At 38.4% G+C, this 26,402-nt stretch overlaps 2 protein-coding genes across 2 annotated transcripts; both read right to left on the bottom strand.

Annotated features, from left to right (window-relative positions):
- Positions 1 to 13,153: 13,153 nt before the first annotated feature.
- Positions 13,154 to 19,663, bottom strand: LOC128378447 (dual specificity protein phosphatase 3-like). Its single transcript, XM_053337965.1, has 3 exons — positions 19,473 to 19,663; positions 14,533 to 14,765; positions 13,154 to 13,418 (listed from the first exon to the last, which is right to left on the bottom strand). The coding sequence occupies exons 1-3, from the start codon at positions 19,646 to 19,648 to the stop codon at positions 13,210 to 13,212; spliced, it is 618 nt and encodes a 205-aa protein (XP_053193940.1). The 5' UTR covers positions 19,649 to 19,663; the 3' UTR covers positions 13,154 to 13,209.
- Positions 19,664 to 22,006: 2,343 nt separating this feature from the next.
- On the bottom strand, positions 22,007 to 24,582 carry prl (prolactin). Its single transcript, XM_053338103.1, has 5 exons — positions 24,540 to 24,582; positions 23,748 to 23,860; positions 23,231 to 23,338; positions 22,282 to 22,464; positions 22,007 to 22,195 (listed from the first exon to the last, which is right to left on the bottom strand). The coding sequence occupies exons 1-5, from the start codon at positions 24,580 to 24,582 to the stop codon at positions 22,007 to 22,009; spliced, it is 636 nt and encodes a 211-aa protein (XP_053194078.1).
- Positions 24,583 to 26,402: the final 1,820 nt, after the last annotated feature.

The raw sequence follows: 26,402 nt of genomic DNA on the forward strand, positions 1-26,402 counted from the left end.
TTGAGTCTATAGGCGTCGTGATTATTTTACGATGCTTATGTTTGCCTTGTTGTGATCACCAATTAACCTTCAGAGTTTACCCACCTTTTTCAAGCTCAGCACAGAAACAGTACCTTAACCAGGACTATGTCTCTCTTTTCCTTTATCTCCCGCTTTTGGGACTACAAAGATGAGATCAGTGCTGATCCACATAGCGTCATGAATTGAGATTTAGATTTGAGCCGGCAGCACAGCCTCTCTCTATCTGTCTGTCTATCCGTCTCTCTATATCTCTACTTCTCTCTCTTTCAGCCAAATGATCACTGGAGAACCCCCCCAACCCCCTCGTCCTCTTTAAAGACAAAAAAAAACCACACCAGCACCACAGAGCACACTGCCTTCAGCCATGATCAGTTGCACCAGCATAGCAGAGAGACAGACCATCCTCCTGACCAAAAAGCCATTCCTATAATAATGTTCAGACAGCAGGCAAATCTGACAAGCTCTTTAAATATTTTAAACAGTGTCATATTTAATTGATTAGACTGAATTTGGGTTTGGAGTATACTCAATTCCTACATATATAACCTTGGTTGTCATAGTGACAAGGAAACCAGGCACATAATAGTGTGTTTTCAGCATGACTAACATCTTGAGAGGCTGCAACAAACTGACACGGAGAACTTACTCTAACTTTTATGATGTGAAGAGCCATGACACTTTCCTAAATTCATAATATTACAAAATATAATGCTCTGTGTGTCTGAACATTGCCTGGGTGGTGGTATACAAAGTAATTTGCAGGCAAAGCCGAATGAAAACGCCTCCCACACAGTCAAAAAAAACAACTTGTCACGTTTCCTGGTGTCATTAAAAGCATTTGTTGGACAAAAGCAGCAAAGTCAAGGCTCTCCAGAGCTGCCTCAAGGAAGCTGTGCTCTGTATTTCTACCCTGTATCACTTCCTAGCCAAGCTGCAAAAATAGCCAGAAAAGTCTTTTTTGCACAGTGACCACAGAATTGTTCTTTAACTCTCTGTCTCTCTCTTGCTCTCTCTCTTTCATATTAAAACTTAGGGTTAAGTTTAATGTTACGTTTACAATAAACTAAAATGTGAAATTCTGATGCCAAACTCTGCCACTGCAGCCCGGCACAAATCTATAACAACTACTCTGAAGCAGTTTAACTTTCATACAACTCCATGAATAACTACGTTCACTATTTTTATTACTTACCCAGGGAAAACATCCTGTCTCTCTTTCTTTCTCTCTCTTTCTCTCTTCATGTCTGTCTTTCCCCCATCCTTGCATCTCCATTTTCCATCTTGTACCTAATTTACATCCCCCATCCCAGTCCCCTCTCTATTTATTTCACTCTTTGTGTCCTCTTAGTGTTTCCCCCTCCTCCCCCACACACGAACACACTCACATAAACCAATCCCAACTCATGCTAGCTCTTTGGTGGAGAAAGACGACAATCCCTGCAGGAATATGTCCACACGTGGAATGTAAATTAATTGAAAATTGTACCATTAAAGACATGGTGTGAAGTCCCACACATGTTGTTTTTGATGTTGTTGATGTTTGCTTTCGTTGTGCACCAAGTGTTCGTTGTTCTGCTTATTCTAGGATGGATGAGTTTGCAGGCAAGTTAAAAACCCATGATCGTGTGACACACTGCTACTGATGAGTCCTCTTTTTTTTAATATAATATGTTTATTAAAAAAATACTCGTGGTGTGAGGACTGAAACCCCTGAGCAATGTAAAGCAAGAAATGAAGTGACTGTTTTGGATTGGAGGAAAAAAAATGTTTTGTATGATTATTCTTTTATGTCGTTATTAATTTGCATCCGATTTTCTTGGTAAGTGAATGTCTGTCTATGTGTGTTGATGCTTTACTGTGAGAAAATGGCTGTTTGCACTTTCAGACCATTGTTGGTGCAGTGGTAGCTTGTGCTTAAATGTCATACAAGGGTCGAGGTTCAATTCACATTCAGTTCAGCTGATTGAAAAAATGTCTGCTATCCAATTCTGGGATACATATTTCTGAGTTAGGACTTAAACTTTTTTGTTTTTTTGTTTGTTTTTCCTTATTCTGATGTTAAAATTTGTAATTAAATGTGTTATACATTCATAACAAAACACTATGTAAGTACTTGTCTGGAACAGGCCCATTGGTTACATCAGTAGGCTACATGTAACTCATGAGAGTTGCACCACAGTCAAGCAGTTTATGCTAGCATTATATGCTATATTACATAATTGCAGATTAATTGTGTTATTCAGACCTTTTAGAGAAAATCGACATTGGTTTTGATTCATATTGTAGATTTTTCAGAACTTATTGAAAACCAATTCTCAAGTTTTGAAGCCTGGATATCTGTTTCCCGCCTTTTTTCCACCAAAGCTAACTCCACCACATCCATCTTAATGTAACAAGCTAGCCAACTAGCTGTTGAGATATCTTTACTTAAATTGTTAGTTTATAAAGAAAACTAATTATGGTCACTCTCTTTGGAGTTTAATGTCTATTTATTATTCAGTGTATAGGATATGATTAGTTGTAACTGACTAACTAATTAACTGGTTAGGAACGCTTCATCATATCTGCTCCCACAACCAAGCTATTAGCACTTCTAAGAACACGATTTTCAGGAAGACTTTGTTTCCTTCCAGTGAACAAGAAACCACAATCTGTCTTTAACTTATCATTTTGTCACTTTAGCATAATACTAGTCACCTATGTTAAGTTAAAATATAGTACCCCAAACCTTTAGTTAGCACATATATGCTAATACCGAATAAGGTGGACCAATGGGCCATACCCCAACAAAATAGGGTGTACTTCCACATTTCAAGTTTATTTTCATTTAATACTGATGTACAATTAATAAAAACATCCAGTTAATACCTATTATTGTGGTGCAAATATTTCAAAAGAGCTGCTGTAAGTAGCTAGTTGTAAGCTAAGGTATTGCCAAAGCCATAATCCACTTCTAGGGTTAGTTGAACTGAAAGTGAATGAACCTGAATCCTGTTTTCCACAGTTGCTTGGGCTGTATCACTTGCTAAGCTGGGCAGTTGCTTTTACTCCTGATCTGGGTCAATTAAAAAAAAAAGAAAAAAATGCCCACATACTAATCTTAGCTCTGAGACTGCTCCAAATTCTACTGAGCTTAGACCAGGGCTCATTGTGTGATGTATAAATCTGCCATATATTAATCTCGATGTTGCGACAAAAACATTGCTTTTGATGGGAAAAAGCCTCACCATTCATAAAGAAAAAAATGACAAAATGGAAACCAAAAAAAATTAAATAAAATACAGAGATTTATACAACTATTCATACCTCATTGTACTGCTTTGCTCCAGAGTCAAGGAGAGGGAGTCAAGCAAGGAGAATCACCATTGATTGGCAAAATGTGGAGCCCTAGTCTCTGAAGTGAAAGCTAGACTGAAATTCTACAAACTTCAATGCGTCGTAGAGGATGGATACATTTGCTCATATTTGTACAGAATCTGTTCAGGTTTTAAAGATACATCATTGTGACAATGTTGTGGCTCTAAAAAGGTGACTGCACTTACTTTTTTATGTCTATAAGGAACTGATAGCATGAAATATGAAGCTGTTCTTTGAGATACTGTGTTCCTTCTCTACGTGTGTTCTGCCCTGATAAACCAAGAGAGGACTGAAGCTTCATCCGGACAAAAGTTGGGATGCTACTCGAGGAGAATGAAACATTTAAACGCAAGCCGAAATTACACTCAAAAATGGTCTGCAGTAGCAAACAATCATCTAAAAAATTGTGCTCCTGCCCTCTAAAGAAAAGTTTTGAAAAGATCCTCTTTGGGCCTTGTTCTCCTCACATGCAAATATGCAATTACACACTTCTATTTGTGTCCAACGTGCTTCAGTACAGGCCAGTAAATTGTGCCTTGAAAAATAAAGGTTTCAGATCCTGAATCCCGGACTTCGATTCCCAAGATGAAAATGTCCTCTCTTGTTTTCACTCCACTCAGCAGTGACTTTTATGCAGTACCATGCAGCCCGGCCTAATTACTGTATCTGAAAGACATCATGTGAGGCCCTGTACAAGCAGAAAGGCTATTTCCTGTTTGTCAATCAGCCATCATTTCTTTGGCACAGCACAGTGTTGAATGTAAAGCTGAATGAGATGTGGGTTGAAGCGCCCCTCCCCCACCCCTCCCATCACTTGAGAGTTTTTTTGATGGTATATGATAATGCTGGTTGTGGGTTTCAAATGGGCACGGCTGTTGTTCTTGTCTTGTTTTTCTGTGACAAATCATTCATGGCACAATCAGAGAATGGCATCTCGAACTCAAAGCTGTTTGTGTTTGTGGCTATGTGACATTCATTTTCAGCATTATAAAATTATTTGATATCAATTTGCCTACTTTGTTTCTTTCTAGCCTAACTCTGACACACACACAAAAACTAAAAAGTTACCCCATGATTAAAATGAACTGAGAGCTCTGTGTTGTCACTCATTAAAGTGGATTTTACTTTTGGATGGGTTTAATGTCATCTACAGAACAAATAATGTTGCAGCTAAAGCAAGGAACTGGTTGCCTAATGTAGGACTGGGTATCAGTACTCAATACCTTTTAAGGTATTGACCGAAATAAATCGATACCAAGTAGTACTGAAACGTCTCCCATCAAGCAATACCTGCAATCTATCCTTTTTGCACCCAGAGTTAGAAAATATGAGTATTTGTATGGACTTTCTCACAGCAAATCAACATAAGCGTTCTTCAATTTAATGCAACATGTGATTGGCCCATTGCCACAGCAGCTACAACCCATCTGTGGTGGTGAAGTCGCGGTCAATTTGAGTTAGCATGCTTAGCAGTTAAGCAGCCGGGATGCAACCTAAACGCTCTAAAGTGTGGCTACACTACACACCTGTTACACCGGATAAAACAAGTGCACAAAATGTGGAATGGGTATCTAATCAAATACTCAGTTGGTATCGGTATCATTTTAAGGGTACTTGAATTTGGACTGGTATCGTCATTTTTTAAACGATACCCAGCCCTAGTCTGATGTTAATGCAAAAATAATGTTCTATTTCTCTAATGTGGATTTGCTTAAAAAAAAAAAAGGCTATCCTATCCAAAAAGGCACGATTTAAAAGCCTTTTATCACAGTAACACAGGAAAGGGACAAACACTGTTTCCACAAGGTTAGAAGCACACTCTTGTCTAAAATATCATTGAATGCTGCAGCATTAAGATTTCCCTTCACTGGAGCTAAGAGGCTTAATCCAAAACCACAAAAAACAATCCCAGACCAAACAAAAGTATGTGTACAGAGGTGACGGTATACTTTGCTTAAACAGTGTATTTTTTGGTGCTCAGAGTATGCTAAATTTTGGGCTTATAAGTATAAAACTTAATGCATTAGCCTTATAGGTATACTATCAAACACTTAAAGGTGCAGTGAATAGTATCTAGTGGTGAGGTTGAACACTTAAATACCCATCACCCTCCTTTTCCAAGGATGTAGGGAAATGTAATGTCATGACCAAACTTCCAAATACGCGAAAGGCCAGTGTTTGTTTTGCCTGTTCTGGCCTGGGCCACTGTAGAAACATGGTGGATCCATGAAGGAGCACCCACTCCCTACGTAGATATAAAGGACTCATTTTAAGGTAACGAAAACAGGATTCTTAGTTTCTGGTGATTATATACTGATTAAAACATACTTGTGAAAATTATATTCCATTTCTGCCTTGTCCATTCCACTAGATGCCACTACAAATTATACAGACTGCACTTTTAATTTGTTGAATTCAGTCTTTGATTTATAAATGAAGTATTTAGATTTTACTGACAAATAAAGTACAACGTGGTCACAAAGCTAAAATATCTATTTTGCCTTTTTGGACAGAGCAATGACAGAAACCCTACATGAACTACTCGAGCACGAGCTAAATTTCCAAGAGTTTTTCCATGAAAGCGTTTGACTTGACATGGCATGAGAAATTAAGTGTTTTTGATTGGTTCTGCTCTCGACTGGTGTCCCGCCTACAGTCATTCATGTCTGACGGTGCAATTAAATGGAAGCGATGTAGGGAGACTCAAGTCCCACGGCAGCTGGATCTCCTTTTCCATCAGCAGCACAGACAGTCATCAACTGTCAACCATGCTCTACACGAGTGTGACGAGGAAGAGGAGAATTCTGTTCAAACAATCATCCTGTGTAGTGAAATTGAAAGAATATTGAAGCATGGTGAGATATTACTAAAAACACTGTTCCATATTATCACATTACACTTGCACAATCTGTATCTATGGTGCACTTTTGCTAAATCTGGAAACATCCTACTAAATTATTACCAACCCTGAGACTCATGAGAGCCAGTTGATGTCAAATTGGTTTTAGGTTTGCTGTGGAGGAGATGATGTAACAGTGAGCAGCTTTGCTCTCCACCAATCCAAAGTCCTTCACAGCCCCCCCTCCAAAAACACAGAAGGGCACAGCTGGTACATAGCAGACATGCAGCTGACTGGCGTGGTGTGTGTGTGTCTGTGTGTGACAAAGCTAGAGATAGACACACACACACACACACACACACACACACACACACAGATTGACAGACCGGGACATCCATTACAGATTTTTCCCCTCAACTAAGGGAAAAGTGCTTCCAGCAAAAAATCTAAAAATAGAACAGTGTATTTTGATGATGCTCATATTCACTGACATCCCTTGTAATTTGGATGTTTCCACTTCTAAGAAAAAGCCCCATACATGCTGCTTTCTCTCGTATGCATGCATCATAAAAGCATGTTGCTGACTGGAGCACATGTGATTTCATTACATAACAAATTTCATCATCATCATATTAGTTTGTTAAAGAGATCTATATATTCTGAGGTAGAAATCTATTTTTAGAACCAAATCCATTGTCTGTTTAAATGATAAATAACGCTACAAAGATACATTTTTAACCCTTGTTTCCCCTTGATAGTTGGGGAAATATGCCCAGCCACTTTCCTGCAGGCCAGCATGTAAACTGACAGTCACTGCTCCCAGCCAAGAAACAGAAGAGCACAAAATCCCCACTGAAAAGCTAACATGTATTTTTTATTCACTTTGTTTTTTGAACAGATTTGTCTGGAAACAAGATGTAATATGTTAGTGAGCTTTAGATGTGCAGCAGGCAGAGCCAGGCTAGCTGTTCCAGTCTTTGTGCTAAGCTAAACTACTACACTGCCAGCTGTAGCCACATATTTACCATACAAACATGAGATTGGTATCAATATTCTCATCAAACTCTCTGCAAGCAAGTGAATAAGCATATTTCACAAAATATTGAACTCACACTCTGACAGTGTCATTCTGTGTTAGCTGGTTTCAAGTCTTTATTGAAAGCAGTGCTGACACTGTGAGAAACTCAAACCCAAGACTGTCACTGTGTCTCAAATCACAAATTTCTGTTAGTACACTCCTGTGTAATATACTGTGTACACTATGTACTTACTTCTGTGGTGCACAAATTTCAACAGTTTGTGTTGTCTCAAATCAAACACAGATGTTGCGTACTTACTGGAAATGACAGTTAGATATTTAGCAAGCTGGCATTAGCAAGCTAGGGTTAGCTTTCGCAGTATCTTTCATGGTACCAAATCACTACCTAAATTACCCCAAGAAACCTACTGATGGCTTATATGTGACAACAGTATGGTGGTGCGTAGTGCAAAAAAACATGTATAATTTACATTTGTATAATGCAGTAATGTTTACCGTAGTTACAAAGTCCTCAGCCGCCATTTCCACTTTGACAACAGGTACGTAGCCAAGATTGCGACAATTGAGGGGAATTCAAGTGTCCAAGCTGTTGTTACACATTCAACTTTTTGGCAGTTTTGAGTGCACCATCTGGGTACTCATAGTGCACTGCATGTATCCATACTGCTCAGTGTGAACAAACCTATGCATTCAAAATATGAAGTATAAGTATGTGATATTTACATTTTGCCAATATTCATCCTGACATATTTGTCATGTTTTGAAACTTTTTTGTTCCCCATTACTAATTAAAATTGAGTTCTGTTGGGTTTGAAGAATGTTCGAGTTTGTAATGACTGACCCTTCGGCAGGACAGATTAATTTAAGAGACTGAAAATAGATTTACGAGTTACAAATGAAATGATTCACATATTGAGGATATGTATGACGTTGGTTTGCGACGGATTTCTTTATTTGGTCATCTGCTCTACGCACACAGTGTTCGAGTTCGGTGCTCACTACACTCCACTGCACTCACATAAACCTGACTCACCCCAAATAAACACACACACACACTTGAAAGCACATGGCTGCTCCACCCCCATGGATTCATTCATGCAGACTTGTGTTATGTAAGAGTGTTGCCCTCCTCTCCTCACAGACGTGTCATTGCAGCAACTCCGTGTATCAAACCAGGATACAGACAGAGACAGAGGCCCCTTTTACACAGCCTGTTCAAGGCGGGAATGTTGCGGCGTTATTCCGCCTCACCGTTCAGGATAAAATGTATGAACATGAAATGTGTGTGTGTGTGTGTGTGTGTTGGGGGGAGGGGGGCTGCATTGTTATTCTACTGCTAAGCTAAGCCGGTGGCAGAGGTAGTCACAGAGTAGAACTGACATCTGTATAAAAGTGACAGCTGGCATGAGGTGTGACATTTTGGTTGTGTAATGTGTGCAACCTACCACCGGGGGATTTAAACATTCTGAAAAAACGGTTAGCAGCTAACCTATGGTAACCAAGACAAAAATGTCCATGAATGTTACGCCAGAGCTACCTTGGTTGCTCTCTGCAATTGCCATGTTGTTGTTGTCTCTACTGCATTGCATAATGGGATATTTCAGACATACTAAAAAATCTCATATACTGTTTTAGTGTACTAAATAGCATGCTAGTATGGAATTTCAGATGCAGCATGTCCCTGCCCGACACATCACACTAGACGCTGATGCTTTACATCAAACCTCTGATTCCATCACCAATTTTATTTTCTAGGATGACAAAGTCATGGCCTACTCTATATTCATTGGTATTTGTTGCCTTCATTGGTTGGGCTGTTTAGGTTTAGGCATGAGGATAGGAATTGGTTAGGGTGAGAATATCAGAGTAAGGCAGATCATGACTTTGCCTATCCTAGGATAAAAAATATTGATTCTAGAACACTGGTATGGTATCTAAGATCATACACTAGGGCAGCATTATGCTGACTTTGTTTGGTCCATTGTAAAAAAGCAAAGTTGGCATAATGAGGTCGTCTTTACAGCAGTATTGTAGGGACTATGTTTGAGAGAGAGCATGAACATAGATGAGAGGGAAAACAAGACATAAAAAGACATAGAGGAAAGAAAACATCAGGGAGGGTGAGAGGCCCCACCACGGAGCTCAGCCTCCAAAACCTGTGGAATGCACACACACACACACACACACACACACACACACACACACACACACACACACACACACACACGTCAAATAAGAGAAGAGGAGGTGCCTATTAAAAGCAATCGAGTGGTGGAAGATTACTAGCAAGTGGCGTTTGTTTTATTTTGATGGTGAACCACCTACATGTTGAGGATGGTAAGTTGTAAAAAGTTTTCCTTGCACTTTAATATAAATCAGAAGACAAACATCATATTCATATATTTAGCATGCATGGGAAATTATTTTCAGTTCAGAAATTTCTAGTTTAGTTTGTGGTTGTGGTATACTGAATCATAAAATCTATTTGTTTTTTATTGTTTTTGGTAATATAATCTGTAATCCACAGTGAATATAATAAACACTACATAAATCTTTTTAAAGATTTTAAAATGAATATATAATCATGACAAACATGCTGAGTCGTGGTTAGGACTTAAGAATTGATGTTTTATGATTCTATTTTAGTGTCGCAGTCAGACCAAACCTGCACTCTAGTGGCAACTCTGAAAACTAACACCATTTATCACATTGAATGAAGTTGCAGTGATCAAAACTGAACTGTGCTGAACTCAAATGTAATTACAGTCAGTTGCCTGTGTATCATAGGCTCATATTTTATTAAAAGAGAAGATCTACTTTACATTTTGGATCATTTTAACTCATTTCCATTAATGTACTTTCTATGACTACGCATTAAGTATGAATCAGTACTATAATTATAAATTATTCATTTATTTTCATCATCAATATGTTTGGTAAGTGACAAGACAGGATGAGTCAGGACAAAATAAATTAGTAATTTATTCAGATTTTACATTGATTTGAAAACTGTAATAAATTATTAATTTATTCAACTGTATTTTTTATTATTATTACAAGTTTTATTAAATGTGTTATAAAATGGCACTCCAACAGTTTAGTTCTGAACTTAGCTGAACTTACCTGAACTGAAGCTTAAAAAGTAGTCAGTATTGATCCAACAGTGACTGACTTTTCTCTAAAAACACTTCCTGTAATGCAACTCATTGGTATATTTCATTAGGCTTCCATTGCCTAGTATACACCTAGGCTTGTAACTGTGTGTAGAATTGTGGTCCCTGTGCTCAAACCATCAGGTCATGATAAAGGTTATTTCCTTAGGCTTTAGAAAGCTCCTCCAGTATATACATTGTAATATATTTAATAGTGTGATGCTAATGGGATAGTTACAATTACAGTGTGCTATTGCTCCCTCCAGAGGACAAAGTGAGTTACTAACCAGGAATCTACCACTGACTGTGGTATGAAGTGTTTACATCATCAGAGTTACAGGAGGAAACTAGTGAAACCACATGAGAAAGGACAACAGTCAACAATAGCTTGTCTGTAACTGACTGTACTAACTCTAGAATAGGCTTCACCTCAGTAATCAATAGTTTGTAATAAGAAACTCAGCCATGTCATTTTCACAGTTTATTACTGAATGTATGAAAAGAGAGCAACAACAATCACCTGTGTCATTAGAAAAAGTGCAGTTCATATGAGCAGTATCACAATCTGTGAGACCCTATGAAAGCCTACTGACATGACCAGTTACACCACGTCCTACTCAGTCATGCACATGATGATTCACAAGTCACAGGTTTCCATAAAGCACATTGTGACAAATAACACACGTTGTGACTCGATAGATACACACAGATACACAGCTGTGCTAGCAAAGATTTGGAAACAACACTTTGGCATTACAGTGCATGCTGCTGTACAATATAAAACTGCATTTACTCAGACAAAACACGGACACATAAAAACGCTAATGTGCAAAAGGTGTTGACTCAGTAATCCAATAATGCTTAAAGGACCAGTGTGTAGTGGCATCTAGTGGTGAGGTTTCAGATTGCAAATAGCTGATAACACCTCCACTTCCCTTTCCAAGCATGTATAAGAATCTATGGAAACTACAAAACTAGAGCCAGTGTTTGTTGTATTTGTTCTAGGCTACTGTAGAAACATGGCAGGCTCCAAGGAAAAGGACCCACTCCCTATGTAAATGTAAAGGGCCCATCCTAGTAACAAATACATGACAATTCTGATTAAGACATACTTGTATATATTATATTTTTATTCCTGCCAAGTCCTTTCCACTAGATGCCACTAAATTCTACACACTGCACCACTAAATTACTGGCAAGCATACTTCACATTCTGGCAGTGTTTTAGTTACAATCAGAGACTTGAGTGGTTTCGCGCACTGGAATAAAGTTGGAGATGATCCTCAGCAACCTGACAGGATGTATACTGAAAGAGAAGAGGTCCAAGCAAATTTTGGCTTTTGCGCAACAATCTTTATGTTTTCAAGAGTTGCTCCATGTACGAAAGTGAGACTCTCCGAAGATCTGCTAAGGTCGACAATAAACGAATACTTTTTGATCTTGGGAAATATTACATTTCTTGCAGATGGTTAGATTGAGTACGACTGATACCACTCACATCTGTACACTAAAGCTAAATTGTACAACAACTGAAGCTTAGAGGTTACAGGAGTTACTATGCTAAGATATAACCAGTTCATCTGTCTATAACCATCTTACCTTGTGAGGCAGCTGGTTTCACGAGATCACACAACAATCCTCACAGGACGCTGATTAGCTTGAAATATATAACTTGAAAACTTGAAAGGTAGATTCTTGAATGATCTTGTAACATTTGATCTCACAAATCCAACTGCCTCACAAGATAAATCCAGCTGTTTCCCAGTTTCCAGTCTTTATGCTAACCTAAGAAATGGCTTCAAATTTAGCATACAAATATGAGAGCGGTGCCAGTCTTATCTATCAGGCAGGAGAGCAAATAAGCACATTAGTTACCCAAAATGTTACTAGTTCCTTTGCTGTTCCTATAATATCAGACCAGCTTAATTACTTCCTATAAAGCACCTTAACAACAAGACACATTTTGACAAAGAAATACTTCTGAGGCAGGATTCTACATGAGTACAATATAGGTTTTGACTTTCTAAAACATATATAGGGGGATGTTACGTTGAAAATATGTTATATCATCCTCTAAATATCATGATCTTAAGAAACAACATCCTGAAAATTTGACTAAATAGGAATAAAATCACATTGTCCACTAGAGGTCCCCTTTGGGAGAGGCTAGGACTAAGAGATTTTTGGCAGTGTTTGCAGGAGACAAAGGGGCATGAAGCCAAGAGGGAGAGAGAAAAGGCTGGGTGAGAAAAGGCGATGACAGTATCACACCAGTTACTGATGTTTTTAACCATTTCCCACAATGAGTATAGTGTTATGTATGTTAACATTCCCTTTATACTTGGATGTTAGTCTCTGAGTGAGTGGGTAGCAGGAAAACACACAAAACTATATAAGACAAGACAAATATGATCAGTAATTCTTCACTGTCAGTTAAAGCTGAACTACTGGAAGATAAAGTGAGAGCAAGTAAACACACTCAGTGAATACAGTGTACCTGGATTTTACACTTTACATTGAATTATCTTGTAGATAGCCTGAACACAAAGATTAAAATATTGTGTGTCAAAGATGTAATATGTATAATCATGTAGTGTAGATACACTCAGTGCTGTCAGCTTTAGTCTAAGAGTTAAACTCTTTCATTTTTCATCACTTCCAGAACATTCCCTCACACATCTGTGGCCCGTTAAAGCTGTCGAATAAGTGAAAGAGAGTGACATGCAGTTAAGCATACTTTAGCTCTCAAAGAAGAGATTTCTCCTCTCATAGACAGTGTTAACTTCTCTCTCTTTTCCGCCTCACTTGTTCCAAAACCTTCCCTCGGCAGCCAGCCTCTGGTTGAGCCAGCAGAGCTGTCGCAGAAAGCCGTCGTTGGGTCCAATCTCTCGTTTCTGCCGCACCATGGCCAGAGCGGTGTGGACGTCCATGTTCTGGCGAAGCATCAGGTAGGCGATGACTAACGAAGGCGAGCGGCTGTAGCCTTCCCTGCAGTGAACGTACACTTTACCTGTGGAAGAAAAAACAACTCAAAATCAGAACTGCTGTTTAAAAATGTAACATTTGAGTTTAAAGGTGAAGTGTGTCGGATTTAGTGGCATCTAGTGGTGAGGTTGTAAATTGCAACCAAATAAAAACCAGTTGCAGCACTTCCAAGCAAGATTTATTGGTCATTTGATTCTTTGGCCACTTCAGGGACAGTGGAAAAACCTGGGAAAACTTGTCATATTATGACTTTGTCGAGTTATTATGGCTAACATTTTGGTTATTTACATATAGTATGTAGCAACATGGAATTCTTTTGAAGTTGTTCTTCAAGTCACTTCCAGTATTTACCCTCCTTTCAGCTCAGTTTCAGTTTCCACCAACTCTGGCTCTTTAGCTGTTAAATGCTCCACATGTTTACCATAAAGTTGCCAACTTTGCACTGAAAATGTCGCCTACAGCAGGTTTATCTGGACTTTTTTACTGGAGACAGCTCTCTGCAATAGCTGGAAACAATTAAGATTGATGAGAGGGCCAGAAAAGCAAAACAATAAACTAACATAGGCTAAAAAATTCTGTAGAGCTGAAACAGCTGACTAAAGTGTGGTTTGTCCCTAGGAGCAAACCTTTTCACATTACATGCAGTCACTTGATTCATCGTTTATACAAAAATATACACACACACGCACACACATATATATATATTTTTTTATGGACAGAGTCATTTACTTTTAATTCCAATTAAGTGGTGCTGCACGCTTCTACAGTCTCCACTCAGGACGTGCACATTGAGGAATGGATGCAACTACTTGCTCTTTTATCTTTTTTTATTATTGCAACTATTATGTTTTCTTTATATGCATATATCTTTTATTTAATTAAATGAACTGGAATGACCAGTTGTTGGTATACTCTGTTCAATAAAGAAAGAAAAACTCTGAAATGAACTGAATTCAATTGAATTAAATGAGTTAAACTTTAGAAAGACAAAGCAAACGTTAAATCAACAGCCTTTATAAAAATTTGAAGTTTCAGTGCATTATCTTACACAAGTAACAGTTTATCATAAAGTGTGAAAATGTAGTATCAAAAAACAAACAGCACTGTGTTTCAGTTTCTGCTCTCTTCCTCCCTCTGACCTTTTCCATTTTTGTATGCCAGTGCTTTCTCAATGAAATCCGCTCCCTCTTCGAAGAAAACACTAATGTCAAAGTGGTCAGTGTCGCTGGCTGGCACGCCATGGTAGATGATGCCTGTACCAGCGTAGAACTCAGCGTTGGTGTTGACATGCATGTAGGAGTTCCCCTCTGCGGCATTCAGGATGTGAGTGATGCCCAGACGCTTCAGACGCATGGCGTTTGTCGCCACAAATCTGCACCAGGGTGAGAAAACAAACACATACAAGTTTATTTCAAACATGCTGCTGATGTTAGCATGATATAAGACAATACAGTCTAATCTTTCTAATGTTGGATTAAAACCAGACTACATTTTGCTCCATAGCTCTGGAGGTGATCCTGCTAAATTCTATTGTTCAAAATGTTCAACAGAACAATAGCAGCAACAAATCTAAAGAGACAAATGATTTGGCCTCCTGGTGAGGAGCTGCATGTTAAAAGCTGAGCAGCTGTCAAATTAGAGAGCAAACAGGTTCCTGAGCAGCTTTGAGGGGAGAGTAGGGCAGGGAGGTTCAACAACTAAATACTAACATGCTCACAATAGCAAAGCTACCATCATCAACAATGTTAACATGCTACTAATTAGCATTAAACACCAGTCAATAGCTGCCATTAGTTTTGAAGGTATTTGGTCATAAAACATAAATTGTTGGACCAGATGATGGCGCTAGATTATAAATTGAGGTTATTACTGTTCATTATGACAATCCATCCAATAGTTTGATTATTTCAGTAAAACAAAAGAACAATGACATAAAATAAACAGCAATCACTCAATAAACAATGTAAATAAACATCAGAAATAAATATTGCCTGTTCGAAAAGGTGTAGGAAGAAGTATACACTTGTATGGTCCAACCCCTTTTCATAACTCAAAACAATTAACTCACAACTTACAACCAACTTACAACCAACTATCAAAATGCTACTATATACAACCCAAATATGCAGCCAGAGTCAATCAGATATTACTTAGTTAAGATATTAAACCACAAATGTAAACCTCATGGTGGAACTAGAGGAAAAGCTGGGGGGAAAACCAGAGATTTTAGCATTCATCCTCTGGGGACCATGAATGTCATCCAACAGCTGTTATATTTCAGTCTGGACCAGTGGTGGTCTTTCTGACTTTCAGAATCAGAGTCAGAATCATCTTCATTGGCCAAGTACAGTATGTTAATTAATGTTACATTTTGTTACATCCACAGCTGTTGAATTTCACGCATTAGCAGGTCTTCTGCACACCTGACCTTCATTACCCATTATCCACATAATATATATACCTGCTTGGTTGCATCAATCACTTGCCAGATTGTTTTACACTCTGTTCCTACGCCTTCTCTAGACTTTTTTTGGCAATTGTCTATGTTTCTTGTCCTGACTACTGAGTATATTACATAACACAACTGAGGCCAGTATTAAGTTTGATGAAACACTTTGAAATATAATGCTAATTTTCCCTTCCCCCTTTCCTCTCTTTGTGACATACAAAAGCGCTGCTGTTTCGAGCACAGATCTGCTGCTTTTCACTGTGAACCTCTGGGACTGCTGTACCACTTGGCACCTCCTGCATTTTAAAGATAGGGAGCTAAAAATAAAGAGTTGAAGCACACTGGAGCAAATATTGAAGGCAACATCACGCCTCCAGGCAAAAAAAAAAAGTCCTGCCAGGCTTTCAGACTACACAGGGGAACCAGGACAGATACATCAAAACACAAACCCGGAGAGATGTGTGGGTGCATGCTGTCTCCACCGAGCCTCACAGAGCTGCATGTATGCATTTGTGTCTCCCTATTTGTGAGGACATTTTCTCTCCATAACAGACACTAGTGTATCTGCCTTGTCCATTATGACTCCTTTTAGGAGGGCAGGCTGAATAAAGGAGGCACTTGAGAGGTTTTCTCTCCTGAAATACACCCCGATGACTCACTGTACTCGGACAAAAAGTACATAAGAGTTTCCTTTATAAAGCTTTTAGTTCAGATCATTTAAAATTTAAACCACACATTTGCTTGAAAGCCTCTGATACATTTTCCTCAATACTGTATGTGAGCTCATATGAAAGACCTGCGGTTGTGACAAAACAAAGCATTGTGGAGGAGATTCTCCGTATTACACAATAAATGCTAACAAGCACCTTCAGGAGGTATTACTCCCAATGTTCTCTATCTGTCATTTAAAGTCTCTGTTCACTCAAAATGTGTTTCACTTCTTTTTCCTGCAGTTGGATGTTTGAGCTTCATTTTGCAGAATGATGGATGTTTGTTTTCACGTTCATCGTTTCTTCATGCTTTTTAAAAAACTGACTGTAAGAGGCGGGCCTACAAGCAGGATATTTGACATCACAACTAATTTGGAAGCCAATCCTGGTCCAGTATGAAACTTAGGGCATTCACACCTGCCTGGTTGAGTTCAATTAAATGGAATTTTAGTGCGCTTTCCCCCTTGGTGTGGTTCCTTTGGGAAGGTGTGAAAGCAGAAATTGTACTCGGTTGAGGACCAACACAACCAAACCAAGACCTTGTTGAAGAGGTGGTATCGATCCGGTTAGAAAGATAATAACATATTCAAACAAAAGCGGAGATCATGAGTAGCTTGTTCACGCAGAGGGGAGTCGGAGAATTCTACAACACCGATCCATTTTGGAAAGCTAACCCGGTAGAATAAAACAAACTAACCCAAACGCAAAATGCCACAAAGTAGCGACTCAACCACTGATTTAGAAAGAAAACAAACAATAGGTGTGAAATGCCCTTAAACTTCCTGTGCACAAACACTGACAATGGACTTTTTAGTAAAGTAGGAGACATCCTGTGTCCAGGAAACAAGGGGAGAGAGAGAAATGGGTATGAAGTGCAACAAAGCTCCCTTGCCACACTCGAACCAGGGACATTGTGGGTATTATGGCATGCGTGGTAATCACTCTGCTACAAGGGCGCTCCATTAAACCTTTTTTTTTTTTAAAGGAAAATCCATATCAGACACAAATAATTATTCAAAGTAGAGTTTCCTTTATATATCTTTAAAATATTCTTTAGAAATCTTTAAACTTATGGTCAATGTTGGTAATATTGGTCCAATCAAAACTTGGCAACCCTAACTAAGCTTTGGATTCTTCTACATGCCAAAACATACAAAACTCTATCAAACGAGTAACTAATTGTGTGTTATCAGCTCTAACGTGAACCACGAATGTTAGCGTGTCCAGCAAGATTACTACGTACTTTAGTAGCCTAGTATTATTTCCAAAAATAAGGGAGCAACAGCCTGTCATTAGCTTATTATTATTATTATTATTATTATGTGGGATTGGTTAAACTACAAAAATACCTGTTTAAGATTGAAACATCCACTTCTTGGGAATCAAAGTGTTGTGTAACAACAGCAGCTCTGACCTGCTTTTTATTTGGGTTGGGTCAGTTTACTCCTCGGACTCAAATCCTTTTCTTTTGTCTCCTGAAAACATTAAAAAGTCAGCTGGAGAAGGATTTTAAGTTTTCAATCAAGTTGTCAGTTCAACGAACAAAATAAATGCTCATCGGCTAAAAATAAGAATCCTGCATTTGGTTACTTCTGCTGTGTGGAAAAATGACTGAGAATTTGCAATGATAAATCTACGGTGCTTAGCAACAACCCATTTATAGTTAATAGACATTATAATGCATATTAATCACTTTGTTCCTATTCTAGAAAATTAGGCAAATAAAATAGGAAGTTATGAGCTTTGTTCCTTAATAATTACATAGCTATGACATCATACCTGACTGTCCTGTGATTACGTGATCACGAAACAGAGTGGTGCTATCTGTGTAGTGACACCATCGTCACCATGGGATATACTTATTGATGGTCTTGCATTGACAGTTAAGTCATTTCCAGCCCTACTAATAATCTAATGTGAGTTCTTTGACAATTTATCAGTCAATATCAGTTTATAGGTTAAAATTAAAGATTAATGCACTTCCATAATGTGATGAGAATGGTCAGAATCGAAGCATTAGAGTCCGAGGTATGCTTGGCAAAAAAATAGTCCAAATTGAACCATGTTAATAAGTGAGCTTTAGCAGTGCTGGTAAGTGGATTTTGTTGCCTTTGGACAAACCCAAGCTTACTGTTTCCCAAACTTCAGGTATTTCTAAGCTCATCTAACTGGCTTCATATTTACTGCACAGACATGAGAGTGGTATAGATCTTCTCACCTAACTCCATGCAAGAAAGCAAATACAGGTTTTCTAAAAAAAAACTAAAAAAAAAACTATTCCTGCTTCTTAGCACAGGCTCACTGTCTATATTTCAAAATATGGCATATACAAAATGTACACAGAATGCTTCTATTCCATCATCAAGGAATATCGGTGTAAATATGTGAATTTACCTCAATCTGTTTCCTTGTGTTACAATAAATACCTGGACACATAACAGGCCTATGTGTGTATGTGTGTGTATTTGTGTGTACAGACATAATGACTCATCCAGTGTTAACAGAGACAAACACAGACAAGTGAGTAATGTTTAATCGTAGAGATTGAAATGTGGAGCACGCCTCTCTGGATATTAGAATTCAACAGAGGACTTTCAGGTTAGACACATGATCTATTTTCAACTCCTCCATCCTCCATGCCAGCCCTGCCTCCTTACCTCTGCTCCATTTTCCTCTTCATGAAATACCTCCACCTTTTCAAAAATTAAACAAAAGCCTCTGCCTCATGATATAATATATGAGGATCATTAAAAGTGCAAGGGGTGACTAAATCATGTTGTATTTTGGTCAAATTAGGGAGAAAATAATCAGATTTAATGGGTGTTAATGAGGGAGTGACCTGAAAATATTGACTTTATTAAAATGGAAAGGTGTAGGGAGGGGGGTGTGAAGGGTTATGGAAATGACAACAATGACTCACGCATTGCCGACGTAGATCCTGGGGTAAACCTCATGGAAGTGTTTGGTCGGCCAGCTGTAGAAGCCGCTCTCGTCCGTCAACAGATCATTGAGCTGCTGGAGAGAAACGTCGAAGTTCGACATGTCGAGTCGGTTCAGAGTCGTGATCTTCACCTGTTGGGTGTATTTATTCTTCATACCCGAGAAAAAAAAACCCCGGCTAACACCTCGCAGACGGAGGGAGGAAGAGGAGGAAGAGGTTGAATGTGGCTGACAGGTGTTGGTTTACCAGACTGACAGAGTGAAAGCAGCTCTGCTTCTACAGCGACTCAACACTCAGCTGCTCAGTGTTGGGGAAAGGCGAACCCACAGCCAGGGCCGGTCCTGGCTTTTTTGGGGGAGGCAGGGCTGTGGTTCCCAATGTGGGTCAGCCAAGATAAATCTGAGTGGTACCAAGATCATTAAAAGGAAAAGAAGGAAAATTCTTACATAGGAATGTGGATATGGTTTCAGAGGTGAGACAATGCAATCAAATCAGGAGTTATTCAACCAATTTAGTTTAAAAATAGCCAACAACAGGTTTTGAGAATAAACTAGATATCATTTGCTTCATTTCCATGCTCATTGTTAAGCTTATCATGGCTGTTTTCAAATAGTCAAGGATGTAAATAGGGCAAGGATTCTGATGGTAATACATTTTCATGAAACATTTCAGGAGTTAGGTTTGTTAGAGAGAGAGAGAGAGATGAAGAGCTATAATAGTGTGGTTGAGACAGTGATATAAGTACATGACATTTCTCATGAAAAGAAATGATGGTCTTTGTATTTCAAGACAAAGCAACTTCAAAGTTGTCGATTTCATCTACCACAAATAAGTAGTCATAATTCCTAGAAACAAAGTAGGTGTGTGTGTGTGTGTGTGTGTGTGTGTGTGTGTGTGTGTGTGTGTGTGTGTGTGTGTGTGTGTGTGTGTGTGTGTTTGAGCAACTATTTGAAAGTAAGAGTAAGTGTCATGGAAGCATTGCACTTGATTACCAGTACATAAAATTTGAATAAGGTGATATTACTATATTATTACATTATCAGCTCCAGTAATATTTTTATGCCTCTTGTAACCCAGCCAATAATGAAATAACTTATTACATTATGCGCAAAAAAGGTAATACATTATTCGTTTGGAAATGTTATTACATTATTGACTTTTATTACATTAAATTTGTAAAAAATGATTAGGCTATTGGCAGTTATTACATGAACAGTATTACATTAGTAGATTCTACACACCTCTTAAGACCTCTGAAATGAAACAGTCTGAGAAGGATGTACTGTGTGGTTGTACTGTTAATTGTTGTCATTGGTTGAAGCGATTACTTACTTACTTTTTTTTTTTTTTCCTTTTGTGTTTCCTTCCTGAGCCACAGAGGAAAGATACATCCTGGTAGTCGCACGGTAGTTTGTTGCTGTAGCACAACACTGACAAAAAACTACCAGGAGGTTCAGTGTGACCAGGTCAGTTTTAGCAGGAAATCTGCTCAATTACTACACATGTATTAAATAAACAGATACAAAGGTTTTTACTGTGCGTTAGATCATTTTTATTTATATATTTTAAAGAAAACATTTCTGTTGATAGGCATTAAATTCAAAAATTGCTTTTAAGAAAGTGCCATTGAATCAAAGTGCAAATGCTGCAATTTGCCATTAGACAAGCATTAGGTAGGCAGAGAAAATGCTTCTCCAGTGAAGCCCTGTATCCCTGTGCAAAGAATGACTTGAAGAGAGGCTGGTGGTACAATAGGGAATTACAAAATTTGCAGTTAAGTGATGAACAATATGAATAAAATTAATTTTGATTTTGATTTCAGTTTAGTTTAGTTTAGTTTAGTCTAGATTTAGTTTATTATACCCCAGTTGGGTCCTCAAAGTCAAACTATGCACATTTGGAAGCTTGGCTTTGAGAGGATTCTGCTTTAGTAGAAGGAGAGCATGACAAGGAGTCACAGATAACATACCAAATAACCGCAGTGTGTGTCCACATTATGGTCAGGTTGTAACGCCAGACCATCTGAAAACATCTGGGGAAGTGTACAGTTTAGACATGCGCTATCCTTAATCAAGAATGACTGAGGACCCTTTAGCAATGCTTATTGGAACAAACCTCTACTTGAAATGTATCAATCAGTTTCAAACTCTAACTTTTAAGTCAGTAAGGAAGAAATAAGAACTAAACCAAATTCCTCCAAAATTCCAATAGAAACCTTTCCTCACTAAGGGTTAAAAGGGTTAAAACCCTTTTTAATGTTTTTCACCTTATATTTTTGCACCTATGTACTCATTGATAATCTGTTTATAGTCAGTGTTTGGTTATTTCAGACAAAAATATGATTTCCTGGGGGTGACTGTAACTCCTGCCTATCTTTACCTTCTTAATGCTCATAATGCCTACAATCCTATAGCAATAAGTGTACTAGCTGTAGATTCCCATGCTATTCTATACTAGGCAACATAAGCTTTGAGAAACATGTCCCCTCAGAGTCAAGCTGGCTGGCTGGCTCTTCAGCACATGTGGGGTTGCATCTTTGCTGCCCGGCAGCGTAGGACCTTCAGGAAGCTATCAATTTTGTGAGAGTCCCGACGGAAGCAGGACAAAAGGAATTGGAAGTTGGTCAATTTAGATATCTTGTCCTGGCCGATGTTGCCTCCTCTGTAGGGTAGGAAGGAGATGGTCTGAGCCATTGGATCCATCTAGAAGAGAATGGAGGCAGGAAAAGTGATTTAATGAGTAAAAAAGCAAAACATTTTAATGTGTTTTTCATCCCACCCTTGCAGACCTTGCCCGATAGTATGTTCAGGCCATCTCCCAGGTTCTTGGAGTGCTCCTGCAGCTCCTGGACCTTGTTGAATAGGCTGTTCCGGGATGGGTGAGGCAGAGTGTGAGCGGAAGTCGAGAGGACTGCCAATGGGTCCATCCAGGCTTGGAGCAAGGAACGAGCCAGTGACATTAGGTTTGCTTCCTAGGGAAGAAGTTAAAAAAAATACAAGAGATGAAAAGAAGAAAGTGTCAGTGAGAAAAAGAAAGGAAACAGGAAGATTTCAGGAGTGCCAAGCGTTACAGAGGTGGTATTTTAGCTATTGGATTGGATTGCAGTCTGTGAAAATACAGTGTGTCAGATATAGTATCTAAAAATGCTGCAATTCAAATTTTTTACCAGCAGAGGTCAGCACATCTCACAGATTTCTTAAAAGATAGCACTTTCTCTTTACAAATTGTATCTATATTCATCCGTTTACCAATAAATACAAATTCATTTTATTTATTATAAATTGAACCAAGTAAATTCCAAAAAGGCTGGAAAGTTATAAAACATTAAAAGATCACTGCTTTAGCTTCCATGCAACACACACATTTTCAGATTTACAATCCAAATGATGGGTTTACAAGATATATGATTATGATTATTTTAATTTCTCTTTTAGCTCATTAGTTTGTAGTCATTGAAATGTCAGTCTGGTACCAACTGATACAATGTTTAGATAATGGCCAACATTAGTATTTGTGGGGGGAACTCCTCTTTTAGGGGGATAAAATAGTCAGGAACATTGCACTGATGAGACACCTGACTTCCACAGGATAGGAGATCTGATATGACATTTGACAGTAGTGCTCAGAGAAATAGATAAAAAGGAAGTGGAAGAGGTAAATAGTAGATCGGAGAAGTAAAGGCAAGGACATCACATCAGAAAGATTTTTGTAAGTTTTTGTAAGTGACAGTCACTTACTGACACTTGAAGAGCTTGGTCCTTGTCAGTGGGTGTCTCAAGAGAGGAAGTGTGGCACATTGCAGGGCGGGGCATGATCACCCGGCCTATAGGAGGGAAATGAGAGTCCTGGGGGAGGGGGCAGAGTATGACTATTACTGTACTGTACATTCATAATTAACTAAAAAATAACTGACAAACATTTCCCTTTGATGGAAAACATAACAGTTCTGCTTGTTGATGCATAAATGAATGGAAACCAGTAGCTGAATGTTGGAAATTATATAAAAGCTTAAAACCACTGGCATGGTCTACCATGGCGATGAACATTTAAGAGTTTAACAAAATCTTACATCTTAAAAAAATCATATTAATTGCTTTATTTATTCCATGGACTATTTTATTCCAGCTATCCCAAATTCATTCAAAATGAAAGCAAGCAATCCCACGCAATTCTTAGAATTTCAGAGGCTTGCCAACTCAAGGCAGTCGGGAAGACAAGAGCATTACAGTAAAGCATTACACAACACTTACTCACCAGCTCTTGGGTAAGTATTGTGCTGAGGGAGTGGAGTTTGTCAGACTGCTGAGAGGCTCTGTCCAGCAGGTCGGTGATGGGGATGGCACCACACACTGCCACCATGTACAACACTATGAAGAATGGAAAAGTGACCCCCCCAAATCAGTCTAGTCAGCTATATTTGTAAAGCCATATCACCCATGTTGCAACACCCTGCTAACTAAATTAGGTGTTATTCCTTACGCAGCAATTAGAATATTACTTTTACATTAGACAAGAAATTATTTATTTGTTAACATATACCATAACAGTAAAATTGGTTTGCCCAATCTAGTGAGCAGCTGTAACTACAGTTGGATTTCCACCCTGATATCAATGCAACATGATATCTCAGCATTTTTATACCCTCCTTCAAGACATCGTGTTTGAATCATCCTCCATGCTGAAGTCCAGCAGGATTCAGTGAATGAATGAATGATGACTAAAAGTAGAATTCACTTTCACTTTTGGTGAATAGTAAGGATGTTACTAGAAAAGAGTATTTGACTCTGGTAATGTATCAGTCTTGCTATAGTGTGTACACAATGCTTAACGTCTTGGATTTGAGCAGCAGAACTAATTAAATTCTTCTTAAATACTTTCATTACAATTTTCCATAGAAATGTATTAACATCTTAAAAATAGATACATTGCTCTATATGTAATGTAATAGATGGTGTTGTGTAGATCAAACACAAAACAATAGATATAACTTCCCATTTTTAAATCCTGACATAGACAGAAAAAAATGATAAACCAAACTCATCTCACCTGTCATGAAGAGTTTGCTGCCATTGGTTCCTCTGTGAGCCATTTTTCTTTTCTTTTGTCTCCTAGTTTCTAGCCTTCCTTTGTTTTCCTTGTTGGTGTTTCTTTCTCTTCCCCATTTTGCCTCTGTTTTATAGTTCCTTTGCTTCAGCACTCTGGTTATGCATCAGAAGGCTGAGTGTGCATTAATTGTTTGGAACTTGTTTGGTCCAGTTCATAATGAGAAACATAGTCAAGGAGATTTGAATGGATTCAACAGGGAGCAGTCAGGTGTGTGTGTGTGTGTGTGTGTGTGTGTGTGTGTGTGTGTGTGTGTGTGTGTAGGTGTGTGTGTGTGTAGGTGTAGGTGTAGGTGTGTGTGTGTGTGTGTGTGTGTGTGTGTGTGTGTGTGTGTGTGTGGATGGAAAAAGCTCCTTCTCGATCTTAATTAGGTGGATGAATAAAAACAGTGATGTTCACACAGTGTTTTGTAAGACTCTGACACGTGTCTTAATTCAATCACAGCATCATTTGATGGTTAAATTACTGATGACCGTTTAAGCCGAAAACTCAGCTGACCTTTTCATATCGTACTTGCCCCATCCGCTTCATGCATTCTTAAACTAAAAGGTCAAAAAAGCTCAAATAAGTTGAACAAAGAGACAAGATATGTTCATATGAATACAAAATCTAGTATGATGAGGTATAGTTACCACACATAAGACAATATACAACTGTCTTCACAAGTAGCAGTAGCTCTCACCATGACCCTGTAGTACCCTGAACGGCATGTCATTTATTGTTGTGTTTCAAGATTCAAGGTGTTTGTTTTCACTCTGGTTATACAAGTGCAGTCATGTGAAATGCTTTGGTTGGGGGGCTTCATTACAGTAACATATATAAATATGTGAAATATGTATATATATTTATGGACCCACATTTCCCACATTTCCCAGGGTCATTAAGCGTGACCCACCTTTATAGAATTCAAACCAAGCAAATGTATTGTTAAAAAGTAGCTTTCAAAACACACATATGTCATCTTTTATTTGTTATTTATTATTTTTTAATTGTTTACATAAATACAAATGTACAAAGTGCATTTCAGATTACATTATTAAGAAACTGAGGAAGAACATGACAACTGCATGCAGTGTTTCCCACAGAATTTTGAGAGACTATATTGGTGGCATCTCAGTCTGATCCTCTAAGGAGGTCCGGGGGGAAGATAAGATACGGTAAGAGGTACTTTATTAATCCCTTTGAAGGGAAATTAAATGTCACCTTCTCACAAAGACAGCCAATATACAGCAAGGAAACATACAGACTCAGTCAGTACAAGATAAGTGCAAAGCACCACATCAGCATCACTCAAACAATCAAACAATTAAAAAACCTCACTGCACCAGGTATAAAGGACCTTCTAAATCTTTCTGAAGAGCACCTTCGGCATCACTAATCTGGCCCTAAAGGAGTTCTTCAGTTCACTAAAAACACTGTACAATGGATGGTCCTTATTGATCAGGATGCTACTGAGTTTCCTGCATACTCTCTTCTCCATGACCACCTCTTGTAAGTCAGGAGGCAAACCAATGATGGATGCTGCCTTTTTTTAAAAACTTGTTGATCCTATTTCTGTCTGACTTCAACCCCCACATGGCTCCCTGCTTCCCAGAAGAAAACGTTTTAGATTTTTAAGTCAAATGCATAATTCTGGTGCACTCTGAGAGCAACATTAAGAGGTTATATCTAGATTTGTGTTTTATTTTGCTAACTGTCTTTGCTTATCAATAAAAGATTCAACTTCCAGATGTCGTAGAAGTGGATCAGGATCAGAGTGGATTTATTTTACAGATGGAAATAAAGAAGATCTCTCAATAAGACTTT

This window comes from Scomber japonicus, chromosome 18, assembly GCF_027409825.1.
Source record: "Scomber japonicus isolate fScoJap1 chromosome 18, fScoJap1.pri, whole genome shotgun sequence".
Classification (NCBI taxonomy): domain Eukaryota; kingdom Metazoa; phylum Chordata; class Actinopteri; order Scombriformes; family Scombridae; genus Scomber; species Scomber japonicus.